We start from the raw sequence: 13,987 nt of genomic DNA on the forward strand, positions 1-13,987 counted from the left end.
GATCTGTCCTGAACTGGTATTGGGTGCATTTTCAGTAAGGTAAAACTGTCCTTTAGTAACCTTTTAGGAAGAATCCTCTATTTATCATCTATGTATGTCCATGCATAATTGGGTATGTATATGATTAAAATTTTGTCAGGTATGAGAATGGTAATAACCTGCTTATCCTCTAGTTCCAGTGGCTTGGGGTACTTTTTTCCATCCGTTCACTGAAGGCAGTGTCTACCTTTGCTGGTAATGTGTGTTTCTTTGAGGTATCAAATAGATGGATTCTGTGCTTTTAATTCAACCTGCTAGTCTGTATCATTTGTTTGGGAAGTTGAGACAGTAGTATTCATAGTTACTATTGAGCAACGTATATTGATTTCTATCATTTTGTTGACTTTATAGTGTTTTCCTGATCTTTGTTTATCCAACTATTGTTGAGATGCATAGTTTTCAGATGTTATATCCTCAAGTGAAGAGTTCAGGATGTCTTCTGTGACCTTCTGTAATATTTCCAGAGTAGAATAGTAACTGCAGAAGCAACCGCAGCTTCTGGATGTGCCCAGTAGCATGCAAATATCACAACAGCCAATTAAGAGTGCCCCCTTTAACTTCGACAAATACTGGATAATGAATGAAAAAGGATGGTAAGGTGTATACTAGGATTTTACTTGTTAAGATCAGCAGTGAGAAGGAAGGAGCGGGGATGAAGATAGGTATTAATACTAGATCAACTTTGAAAAAATAGATTCAAGATGGGAAAGTAGCTAGGAGGGGAAAGTTGGGGTACTGGTAAGGTCCACAGCTTCTGGAGGTTGTTAAGCTATGGGAGGTTATGTCTAACACATACATAAGAGAGGAGAAAGGGGAAATGGAAGGAGAGAGAAAGGAAGGAATGAGAAGGAACATCTATGAGTCATGGCAGAGGAAGAATAGAGAGTGACAGTAACAGCCTGAGTGGCAGAGCACACAGAACCATCCAAAAACCTAAATGAGCAATACACAAATCAAAGCAAGGCCACTGTGGGGTGTGAACGCAAGAGTGAAGACTAGAAAACGAAAAGTAAAAACTACAGAAAGTGACCCCAAAATTAACAATAACAAACAAAAATGCTAAGTGTGATAAAAAAAAACAATTGCATTCAATTTTTAACGATCACATCAGTCTGTATTTCTTCCATGGAATTTGACTTCTTTCCTTCCTTGTGATAGTTCATGTATCAAACTGTATTGATAAGGGAGCTGTAATTTGCAATTCCAGTTCAAACCTATAGAACCCATTTGTGGTATGTATTGCCCCAGTGGGCTTAATCGGACCACTTACCTTCTGGAATGAGTTTCTGGCACAACCCCACAAAGCTGGGTAGTGTAACTCTCCCTTCCCTCCTTGGGACACTCTCCAGCTTGTCTTGGTGCTCTGAGACAGAAGGGTAAGTGAAGCCTTTAGCTTCAGTAGAAGCCTTGAGTGTTTTAGGGAGTATGCATGTGTGTACTTGGCTAGAAGGGGAGGCTATAGTCATTGTTGCCTGGTGGTTCCCATAGACCTCAGCTGATCTCTACACTCTCCTTCAGTTTCTTCAGTTCCCATGTTTCACTGCCAATCATGCACCCAACCCTTGGCCACCCAGCTGACTGTTTCTACAGAGCACATGTATGAACAGGAGTGCTTCCCTGGTGGTTTCCACTGCCCTCACTAGAGCAGCCTGGTGCAGCTAGGCTCCCATTCCTAGTTACTCCTGCCTGCTTTCCCCTGGGAATATTACTTAGCTTAATAAGTTTATGTACAGATCTTGTCTCTTACACTAAGAAATGTATTACACTCCTTCTGCATAGTACAAATAACCATACAAGTCCATGGACAGGACACAGCATCTCCAAACCAGCTAGCTCACCGCCTTCCTCCTCAATGATCTATGCAAAGGAGGCCATCCAAATATAACACACATATGTGTGTGGTGATATTGTGTTCCCCAAAATATTGTGCACCCTAATAAAATTATCTGGGTTCAGAGAACAGAACAGCCACTAGATATAGAGGCCAGAAAATGGTGGCACACACGCCTTTAATCCTATCACTTGGGAGGCAAAGATCCATCCAGATCTCTGTGAGTTTAAAGCCTGACTCATGCCTTTAATCCCAGGAAGTGATGGCAGGAAGCAGAAAGGTATTTAAGGTGTGAGGACCAGGAACTAGAGCTGGTTAAGCTTTTAGGCTTTTAGCAGCAGTTCAGCTGAGATTCATTCCGGATGAGGACACAGAGGTTTCCAATCTGAGGAAATAGGATCAGCTGAGGAACTGGCAAGGTGAGGTGGCTGTGGCTTGTTCTGTTTCTCTGATCATTCATTCAGCATTCACCCCAATACCTGGCCCCGAGTTTTTTTATTAATAAGACCTTTTAAGATTTGTGCTACATATGTGCCAAGTGATGTCACCTTGGGAGCAAAGCTAGAGTGACAAAAACAACCACTCACAATGTGCCGGTAGCAGACGCATGGGGGAAGGCAGAGAGCTCAGAGTTCAGCTTATCACACCTGTAAGATGAGCTGGAACCCACAGCAGCCAATATGTAAATTTCAGTGGCTTAGTCCCTCTGAGGTTGGTAAACCCTGACCCAGTTGCTGTTTTCTCTTTCATGGGAAGTAAAATGGCTGTAGCCTAATGTCCTTCTGGAAACCAGAGACACATCTGCATTTTTCCAGACTGGGACCAGAGTTTGGGGTCATGTTGATGGCCTGCACACATGCACATGGTGGGAAAGGACGTGACTTGTGCCCACTCGCCTTTCTTCAGGGACAAGCAGAGACAGGCACTTCATTCTCAAGTGACCTCCTTTGTCTCCCTCCTTCCTGGCCAAGGGGACCAGCCCGCCTCTTAACACTGTGAATTTATTATCCAAAGTCAAGTCCAGCTGGAGCATGAAGAATTGCCTATCTAGGACTCTATCGTGACTGATAAACTTAAAAGGAAATAGTGAACCAGAGACTTCAAGGTGGATATTCCGCTGCCAGGTAGGGAAGCCAACACCCCTCAAACCTGCAGAGAACAAAATTGTTTGTTTCTGACATGTTGAGTAATCTTCTGTGTTACTAATATGAAAAGAATCTCCCTTAAAAGACTGTTTAATGGTGGCAAAATTATTTATATTGACAAAAAAAACGTGTTTCTGGAATTGTTATATCTAAGGAATGCTATTGACATAGCTTGTGAATTGTGTTTAGGATAATTTATAGACACGTTTTTATACTTACTGGCTCTCTCCCTATTCCTCCCCATCTCCCTTTCTCTTCACAAACAGGTTTAAATTTATTCTGAGAGTTTATTTGACTTTCCTGAGGTTGAAATGGGAAGCAACATTAAGGATGAGTTTATTGGAATGCTTCCCTCAGAATTCTATTCCCATCATTCTCATCATGCATTGTCCAGGAACCACCTAGGTTGTTTTATTGACACTTAGGCTTTCCTCCATAGATCAACTCATGCCCAACCTGGACACTCTGTAGAATCATAAATCCTGGCAGAGTCTCATAAATGCTCCTGAGACATCCTTTGCCTGCAAGTAATGAGTCCCATATTAAACATTTCAGCCACTTCTCAGTCATCTGTTTTTACTAGAATAGAGATCCCAGCCCCGTACCCATCAGTTACCACTGTGTGGCCAAACACCGCTTCATAACGATCATCTGTTGCTGCAGTCATGTACTGTTCAAACTACATCTTGTTTACTCAGAAATGTGTCTCTTGTACTGCCAGCGCATCTAATCCACTCCCATGTTACAGTCCCCAATTCTGTATTTGGAAAAAATTATCTCCTATACAGAACCAGAGAGGCTCATTTTTTTTTTTTTTTATTCAAGACAGGGTTTCTCTGTGTAGCTTTGCGCCTTTCCTGGAACTCACTTGGTAGCCCAGGCTGGCCTCGAACTCACAGAGATCCGCCTGGCTCTGCCTCCCGAGTGGTGGGATTAAAGGCGTGCGCCACCACCGCCCGGCAAGAGGCTCATTTTTGAACTCTGTTTAAAGATATTTTTAAAAATTAATAGAGAAAAAGAGAAGAGGTAATCTCAGAATTTACATTTCCCCCCGAGTGGCATAGTCTCACTGTTTCTGACAACTATAAAATAAATGTAGGAAATGAATTATTATAAAATGAGTGAATATAACAGTTAAATAATATGCAATATAAAGGCATATATAAATAGACAAGAGAATAGAATGTCCATCAGTTTTTCTAAGCAGTCCCAGGAGAAACTGTTGAGCACAGCTTGTGTAACCTTCTAGAAGAAGCCTATACTTCAGGATCCATTTTAAAAGGTTCATGGTGTCAGACCATATACAGTATTCACTGCCCCACCTTCTCATGAAAATATCCAGAAACCTATTTTTCCTCTTATCAACTGATTTGTGTTCATTGTTCTCTACAAAAATTAGCTTAAGCAAATTCCTATTGATGGATATTTAGTATTTGTATTTTTTCACCTTTTAAATAACAATGCAATCTGTACAGACGTCTGGGCACACTTCGCCACTCATTTCCTCCCCCCAGGACAGCCTAAGGAGTTTTCCTTCCTCCCACTCCGGTGTTCTCCCACATGCATGCTGCTTCCATCAGGTGATTGTGTTGCTGGTGTCCACCCTGCAGTAAGAGTGCTAAGCACATGAGCAGCAGATTCAGATCCAAGCTCTGCCCTTCAATGCCATAAGACAGTCGATATTAATTTCTAGTTCATAGAGTCTTGTAGATATAAGACTAAATACAGTGAACCATATGTGACACCTGGCATTTTATAAGTTCTCAAAAAATGTCAATCTTTATGATTGATATCACATCTATAACTACAGAGAAAATCACTCTCTGTCCTCTTTAGAATGCATTTTGGTTGAGTTCATCAGCTATTTTACACACTTCTATTGACAATTTCTGTTTTCTCTCTACTTCCAACTCAATTGTTTTCTTCCTGCATCTTCTGGTGAAAAATATTGTAGAATCTGCCATTCCAGATTAGCAAAACTCCCAGTAACAAAAACAAATTGGTCTCTCTAATCTGGTTACACTTGTAATTTCTCTAGGAAAGTTGGTTGTTGTCGTGATCTGTACTAACCTTTCATCTATATTGTAGATTACCATCACTGATTATATTGTTGACTTTTCAATTGCCTTTTTCATTTATTATGCAAATATCTGATGAGTGCTTGTCAGTTAAATATAATAGACCAAAGTTCCCAAATATCTGGCTAATAAAACAGCAAACTGCTTACCATCTAATAGGGAAGAGAGAATCCAACATCAGTTAAGAGTAAAGAGGTTCTATAGGCCTGTCTGTAAAGCCAACTCACTAATAGAAAGAATCTCTTGAGCTGAATCTTGAATGACTGCTATTTCTGAGCTATCCTAAGGGAGGGTAGAAGCAAGAAAGATGCTTTGCAAATGCTGGGGGCCATGGTAGAACTCTAAGGAATTAGGGTGGTTGGAAGAGGATGGGAATGGATGGTCAAGGGAAACAGGTCAATGAAGCTGGCACTCAAAGCAAATTCTTCAGTGTCTTTAATTGGTTCTTATGGAGACACTAACTCCAAAGGCAGTATAAATTTGGTTGATCTCTGTGACACCTGAGCACTACCTGCCCTGTAACAACAAACCAATCCAAGAGTAAAAGCTTATTTTTCTCCTTTACTGATGGTTGCCATTGCCTCATATGTCACCCATAACTCAATTCCAAAGTGCATGTCAAAGATATGAGCCTTGATTTTATATATGTGTGTGTGTGTATACCTATGGACATATCTATATATACATTACCTTTTATGTGTGAGTGAGTGTCATGAGTTTGTGAGTACTGAGGCCAGAATCAGATTCCTTGGAGCTGGAGTTAGGCAGTTGTAGCTGCTTAATGTGGGTGCCGGGAACTAAGGGCCTAGGGAAGAAAGCAAGTGCTGTTAACTGCTGAGCCACCTCTCCAGCCCTGTTTTTCTTTATTTTTTAAACGGATAAATAATAAGCAATCCTATGTGGTAGGCTGCTAAAGAAAGAGACAAAATGTATAATATTATATATAATAAAATAAGTTATCTTCTACAAATTCAAGTCTCGCCTATGAAAACGAGCATTTCTCTGTCAGAGAAACCAACGAGCTTCCACGCATGCTTGGAGAAGGGGGTAAGCTTTAGCAGCTGACCGAGGGCTCTGTTCCTCTTCGGTGAGGAGGGTTTTTGTACAGCCAGACAATGGAGGGCTACCACTGTGGTGGACGTTCGGAGCCGGGACCAAGCTGGAAATCAAACGTAAGTAGACTCCCAACTCTCTTTCCTGCACTGTCTATGTCTCATGGTCTCTGTGTCTAAAAGTAATGTACAAAAATCTGACTTTGAAACCAGATTCTGGCATTCTCCGGGGCAAAGATAAATAATAACTGTAGGCAAAACTGGGAATAGATTGTACATGTTCTCTGAAGAGCAAATGTCAGTGTAATAATTAAGACAAGATAGTTCTAGACAAGGTGTTGCTCAGGGGTCAGAAGGCAATACTCAGTTTTTGTATTGGGGGGAAGTGAAGGGAAACCAGTGTGTATACACGTTTGGAGCTGGGACCAAGCTGGAAATCAAACGTAAGTATTCTTCTCAACCAATTCTTCACTGTGTCTAATCAGATTACTTTGTACTTTTTTGTGTGCCTTCCTTAATGGGATTTCAGGGATGTAACAAACTCAAGTCTCAGATTAGGTGTTAGGGAGGGAGAACTGTTCCACCAGAGGCTGGCTAGTGACTGATTTTTAGGCTTTCTAAACCAATGTAACTAAGTTGGGGGAAGAGGGATACTTGCCTATCAAGGGAGGTTTTTGTAGAGTGAGAAGTTAAAGTGAATCACTGTGAATCACGTTCGGTAGAGGGACCAAACTGGAAATAAAACGTAAGTACATTTTTGCTCAACTGTTTGTGAAGTTTGGGTCCCATTGTGTCTTTTGTGTGAGTCTGTGGTGTTTGGGGTTAAATGAACTGTTCCAGGTCGTCCAAAAGTTAAATAGGAGCACCAGAAAATAGTCAGTATGGGAGCTGGACAGACAGACTGGCCTCACGTTGGCTCTGTGAGAAAACGTGGGATTTGTGAGAGGAAGGGGAAAGAGACAGTTTTTCTCTGAATTTGGCAAGTCTAATTGGACTGGCTTCAGAGGCAGATTTTGACAGAGGGGGGCATCGACGTGAACCACTGTGATTCACGTTCGGCGCAGGGACCAAATTGGAAATGAAACGTAAGTAGATTTTTGCTCAATTATTTGTGACATTTTGATTCTGTTGTATCATCTATGTTAGTTTGTGATATTTTGGCTAAAGGAGTCATTCCTGGTGACCCATATACATCAATAGTCCCCGAAAAATAGCCAGTGGAAAGTGGAGCCAAGAAATTCATGTTAGACTTGTGGGAGTAGGTTTGTGAAGGGAGTGGATAAGAAAGAGTTGGGCTTTCCCTCTGAAGTCTAGTTGGATTGACTTCAGAGGCAGGTTTTTGTTGAGGGGGGACATGTCAGAGTCGTCACTGTGGCTCACGTTCGGTGGCGGCACCAAGCTGGAAATCAAACGTAAGTGCATTTTTCTCATCTTCCTTTTACATGTAAGATTGTCATGTTAGGAGTTAAAGTCAGTTCCAAAAAGAAGCTGAGTGGCAGGAAATCTGTTCATCTTGAGAAAGTGGAAGGGGCTCATCAGTTAACATGGCATACAGTGTCAGATTTTCTGTTTATTGAGCTATTGAGATTAGGGGTAAAAAGGGGGTTTTAGCTGAGGGAAAAGGTAATTAATACTGTGGTCAGCATCTGGAGATTAGACTGGCGATTAAATATAAGTCGTTATTGTCTATATTCTTCTGAGACCTGGGTCTCACTGCTGGTAGTGTTGACTTCTAGATGTTTAAGTGGGAGATTTGGGCAGAGGAGAAAAGAGGGCATTTCAGGATGGACAAGAGCTAAAGTCAAGTTCAGCTGTAAAAATGGATGTGGAAGCAAAGTTTCTCATTGAGATGAGCTGAAGGACTCAAAGGATGAAAACTGCAGGTGAAAAGAGGGCCTTGGAGCTCTGAGAACAGAAATGAATTCATTTATATTGGGTTTCCTCACTACTGTGTTGTTTTACAGTAAATGTGGTAGAGCACAATTGAGTGAGCTGGACCCTAAGCGGCTTGCCCTCTATTGTCTCATAATTCTTTATAACTATAAAAATCAATATCAGGCCCTGAAATAAAGATCAGTAAAATGTTTAAAAGCATGACTGCTTGGCATGTAGAAAAGGTGGCTCACTGAATAATCAGAAGAGATGTGATTCTTAGAGTCCAGAATATTTCACAGAATGTCAAAATGACTCTATGGGAACAGCTTCTTGATAGACAGCTGGTGTTTTGTCGCATTTCTACGTGAATGTAAATTATAGTAGAAATACAGTTGGGTCCAAATGCTCAAAAAGTAAATTATATTTTTTTAATGGCCAAGGTTTTGTAAGATATATGGACCTTTGTTTTCCCAGTTATTATATGCTTGTATTTTTATACCGCCAAAAAGGGGCTGAAATGGTCTGTAGCCTCTTCTTTATGACTGAATGGCTTCGCGGCCTTGCCAACCATTCAGAGTGGCCGCTAAGGGCCACATGAAGGCTGCGGTAGCACCCTTCGCTCCGTGCAGTTCGCTTTCCTGGGGCATAGTGCTAAGAACAGTGCCAGTAGAGGAAAGACAATACACTAACGTGGGGAAAGGTGACTTATTGGAGATCTCAGAGATAAAATGTATTTATCATTGTATTCCCTTATTTTCCCATTAGGGGAATATAAAAGGCAGAAAACTGTTTTACCCAGTGTTATATAAAGATCTTAATGCCTGTAATTCTTTGGAGGTAAAATCAATTCCAGGGAAATTGAATTAACACCATTCATACGCCATTCAAGTCATGGTAAATTTACTTTGAACACTCATTAAATTCCATTAAATTGTATGGCATATTAACTGATTAAAATAAGATAAATTGGTGACATGATTTTAGCTGGTTAGGTAAGCTACTTTTCTTTGTACAAAAATATGACTAATAAAAATTTAGCATAAACATATTTTCCAGCACTTTAATTCAGTGATAGAAAAATGTTTAAGCTGGCTATTTTAATTCCATAATCTCTAGAATTGTTGGCTGATTTGTTTTTGTGGCTGAGCCTTTCCCAGCTAACCACAACTATTTAAGGGCCTTTTAAAACTCTTGAAACTATTTTAGAGTCAATTTAAGTTATTTAACCACTTTTAATTACTTTAAAACGATGTCAACTTCTTTTAAAACTGCTAATTTATTTAGAGGGGGAGAAAAGCTGCTCGTATTTCTGCTGTTTTTCTTGGCAAAGGGCTCTCGGTTTTCATTTTTGCTGTCACTCTGTCACCTAAGGGTTGGCGTCCCCACAGAGGGGGATTTCCGAGAAGCCATCTGGCAGCTGCTGAAGGTCAGAAGTGAAGCCAGCCAGTTCCTCCCAGGCAGGTGGCCAAGATTACAGTTGACCTCTTCTGGGGTGGCTAAAAATTGCCCCATGTGGTTACAGGCCATCAGACCAGGGCCCAGGTCTCACCTGGAGGCCTTGGTGAGAGCTGAGAGAGTTGCTGAACATGCACCTAAACATAGACCCTGGCTCAAGGCCCCATCCATAGGGTGGGTCCCTAGCTTGGCCACTCTAAAGGAAGCCATAGAGAAGTTGAAATCAGAGTATTCTTGAAAGAGGCAGGAGAAAATGAAAACCAACCTTCTGCTCCTACCTTAGGTGTTTGTGTGTTCAGACTCCCAAACACCAGGGATGTCAGGTAAACTGACCTGTTTTTTCTCTCTCTGAAGCACACAACCATTGCAGCTGATGGGAAACACAGTTTCAGGGAAGATAGGTATAGAAAGAAGTCTGGAAATAGCTTCAAAGGGTCAGATGCAATTTGCTTTCCAAAGAAGTAGCCGGGAATTAGGGAATAACTCAAAACCAACAAGATTGTATATGTGTACTTCCTGGATTCACTGCTCCTAGTCTGAAGGAGAAGTGTGCTTTTCTGTGTGTCTGTCTACAATGCATGTGACTGTCCACACACAATGCACCCAAGGAGAGACTTTCCCTGTTACTTCATATATCCTCTGTGTTTCCTTCCTCAGGGGCTGATGCTAAGCCAACTGTCTCCATCTTCCCACCATCCAAAGAGCAGTTACAGGATGGAAGTGCCTCAGTCGTGTGCTTCCTGAACAACTTCTACCCCAACGACGCCAAAGTCAAGTGGGTAGTAGATGGCAGTGAGCAACGAAATGGAGTTGTGAGCAGTGTGACCGATCAGGACAGCAAAGACAACACCTACAGCATGAGCAGCACCCTCACGTTGACCAAAGCAGAGTATGAGAGTCATAACTTGTATGCCTGTGAGGTCACCCATAAGACGTCATCTACAGCCATCGTCAAGAGCTTCAAGAAGGATGAGTGTTAGAGCCACAGGTCCTGAGTCACCACCACCTGCTCCCTGGGACCCTGCTCTCTGGGACCATCCTCAGTCTTCCCTCCTAAGGTCTTGGAGCTTTCTCCATAGATGACCTACCACTGTTGCAGTCCTCCAAATCCCCTCCCCACTCCAACCCCTCCCTCTCCTTGGCTTTTATCCTGCTAATATTTGGGGAAGATATTGAATAAAGTGAATCTTGGCACTTGAGATCTTTGTCTCCTCTCTTATTAACTGTTAACAGTTGCTTTTTTCTAGTTACCTGGTTTCTCCTCTAACAAAGTTAAATATTTAGTTACCCTGAAATCCATGCCACTTAAAACATAAATAAAATCCTCCGTCTGCCCTGTGTGGCTGTCCTCTATGTGACGGCCCTCTCTAAGGTTCACAAGTACTATTCACATCTCACCCTTCTGGGCCATGGTGGGTTGGAAGAGGTTCCTAGTTTTCCTCTCTTAAGTCCTCAAAGTCCAGAAGGGGATAGTTCTTACAAGCACATATTCTGTGATCTGATTCAGCCTACCCTGAAAACTTGACAAAACAATGGAGAGCCTTTGCCCCAGGGAGTGGAGAGAACCTAAAGGAATAAGCAATAGGGAAAGGATTGTGGCCAGCATAGCACCTGAGCATCACGAGCTCTTACGCCTTCATTGTGTTCTTAAACATGGGTAGACTCCTATTGCCATCGGCAATGCTGGGCACTGTCCACAGCCTACTTCAAAACTCACTATACCGTGAGATTAAACATGTTCATCAAAATTATGGAAAGGTTCCATAAAGCTGAGAGGTGGTCATCATTATTTTTGGCCATACCACTCTTACATGCCTGTCTCTATACACCAGAAGGAAACCTTAAGCAGCAATCCATGTTCAGAGACTCATTTATGAAAGCCTAAAACTGGAAACAACCAAAATGTCCACCAACAGTTAAATTTTGGTATGTTCACAAATGAGCTGCTACTCAATAAAGAATTAGTGAGGTACAACTAAACCAACAACCTAGTTTAATCTCATAAACACGATATTAAGCAAAAAAAACCAAAGAGACAAAAAAAATAAGATTTGGAAGACACATTGGTGGAGGTGGGATAAGTTATGACATAACAAGAAGGGAATTCTGGAGATTGGAGCATGTTCTGTGTCTCGGTGTGGGCTGCGTCACTTTGTGAAAATTAATATTGTGGTGTTGGAATCTATGTTCTTTCTTAATAACTTCACATAAAGAAATAGCTAATACCCAGTGCACAGAGAAGAAAGGATAGAAGGAACGGACCACAGGTCAAGGCCAGAAAGACACTAATGGGAGATCCAGGATCAAATGTCCACATTCCTAAATCTGCTCTCTTGTGCCCTCTGTTATTCTACCTTCCAGAACTCAGACTGTAGTGAGTCAAACACGTGATACTTCCTTGGGGTGTCCTCCTCCACCCATCAAACTAGAAACATCCATGTATAAAAATGGGATGGAGGAGACCTTCAGCAATGGGTCAAGGCATATAAATAATTTTGTCCAGGTATGAAGAGGCCGTGTATCAAAGGTTATGTTTGGGAAGGAAGAGGATACATAACACTTTCACTCTCCCCCTCTTCCTGGAGATGCCTGGGTTTAGTCCCTCATGAGTTCATCCACTCAACACACATTTACTAAGCACCTTCTCAGCCTACACTCTGAAGGGGATAGAGAAATAATTAAGATAGTATCCCACCCCTCAGTTAGTACAAGTCTAGTTTTCCTACTCCTCCTCTTTCTCAATCGGCTCTAAAATGAAGAGAAAGGACAGTCACCCAATCAGATAGGGAAACACTTTGCCTTTCTACTGCTTGAGAATATTCATTACTATCCACTTCTTGAAACTTTAGAGGTTTTGAGTTTTGTTTTGTTTTTTACTTAATATGTCTTTTCAAATAACATGAACTTGTTCACCCATTTCTGTGAACCAAATTTAGCAATCAACAACACCTCTAATCTGGCTATGAATGAAAAGCAAGCCTCTTCTGAGGCAAGATTCTGAAGCCAGACTCATCAGGACCCAAACAAGAGAAAATAAATGTTGTATGTTGAATCATGCTCCTCAAAAATACATAAGCTCAAGTCTTAACTACAACAGTGCCCTCAATATAAAGGGAGGAAGGATATATATATAAGCTCTGAGATAATTCTGAGCATCCTTGTGCTTAGTGGAAAAAAAAACTAGTCTAATGCCCCATGCCATATACTTTTTATTTAACATTCTTGAAATTACACTATTAAAGAGGAGAACAGATCACAGATTCCTAAGAGCTAGGGATAGTAGGGACAAGAAAGCAGATGTGACTATCATGGTCATGGAATCACTGTCTTGATTTCAGTAGTGGTTATATACATCTAGATATGTGATAAAATGGTTTAGAGTTATATACACACATTGCGCCAATGTCAAATGCTTAGTTTTGGCATTATATTATAATTATGCAATAACTATTTGGATAAAGTGGGTGGAGGTCATATCAAAGATGAGACCGTACTTGTTAGGAACATAACTTAAAAACCATTTTGTGTGACTTAAAATAGTATGATGCCTAAGCTTGTCACTAAGTAGATCTAATAAGACCTAAGCCTCAGAAGCAAGCCCCTGGCAGGTCACCAAGCAACTCAGATAGGACCTAAGCCCAGGACAAACCTTGATATACTAATGAACTAACCCCAAGGTGGTGGTGTTGATAGGCTAGTGAATCAGCCTCAAGCTGTGAGCCTTGATAGCACAAAGCTACTGCCAATAAAATGATACAAAAATTGGAACTTTGGGAATGGTCTCTAGGATCACTTTGCAATGCTCCTGAGACATGGCTTCTCTAGCTTTTGTGTTGCTATTCATCAGCAAGGGGACTTGAGACTCTGTGTGGCCCTGACTTCGATTGCTGTTGAACTTCCCACAGTCGCTGGGCCCACATAGGCCCATCTGTCAGCACTAGCTGTTGGCCTACATTCTCAAGGACCTCCTGAACCTCCATCAACGCCAGTCTCCCAAGCTGCCACAGCTGAAGACCGTCACTGCAGACTTGGGTTGAGCCTGAAAGTTTCCAAAGCATCCTCACCAAAGAAGATTCCCCAGTGGAATCCTGCAGCAGCATTTCTGCCCAAACAAGTGTTTCCTGCCTGGTGAGATGTCTGCTTAACTTGTATATTAGCATGATACTATAAGGAATGTTTGTGTGGATAAAGCATATTAAAAAGACATATCTTATGTGGACATCCTAACTGAGGAGAGCCTTACAACCCATAGGCCCATGCTTTCCACAATACTGGATCCAAATGAGTCCTAAACCCAATGTTTGGCTTCTTTATAGAGAGAAAGAGATGAATGATGTGGAGACATGCAGAGAGTGCACCCTGTCACTGTGGAGACAGACTGGAGTAACACAGCGGCATGTCAGGGAAGCCTAAGGACTGCCTGAAGCAACCAAAGCCTGGGAAAGAGGTATGAAATGGCTTCTCCCTCAAAGTATCTCGAGGAAACCAACCCAACCAATACCTCTTTGCTTA

At 41.6% G+C, this 13,987-nt stretch overlaps 1 protein-coding gene across 1 annotated transcript in view; it reads left to right on the forward strand.

The window, feature by feature from the left end:
• The window catches only part of LOC128098435 (immunoglobulin kappa light chain-like), a 51,080-nt gene extending 40,406 nt beyond the window's left edge, over window positions 1-10,674 (forward strand). Inside the window, exons 3-4 of the mRNA XM_052719570.1 lie at window positions 6,546-6,588; window positions 10,133-10,674. Of these exons, the coding sequence (XP_052575530.1) occupies window positions 6,546-6,588; window positions 10,133-10,455 (366 nt within the window). The 3' untranslated portion in view covers window positions 10,456-10,674. The remainder of the gene's footprint in view (window positions 1-6,545; window positions 6,589-10,132) is intronic.
• Window positions 10,675-13,987: the final 3,313 nt, after the last annotated feature.

This window comes from Peromyscus californicus, unplaced genomic scaffold (genome assembly GCF_007827085.1).
Source record: "Peromyscus californicus insignis strain IS unplaced genomic scaffold, ASM782708v3 Scaffold_6__1_contigs__length_162567912, whole genome shotgun sequence".
Lineage (NCBI taxonomy): Eukaryota > Metazoa > Chordata > Mammalia > Rodentia > Cricetidae > Peromyscus > Peromyscus californicus.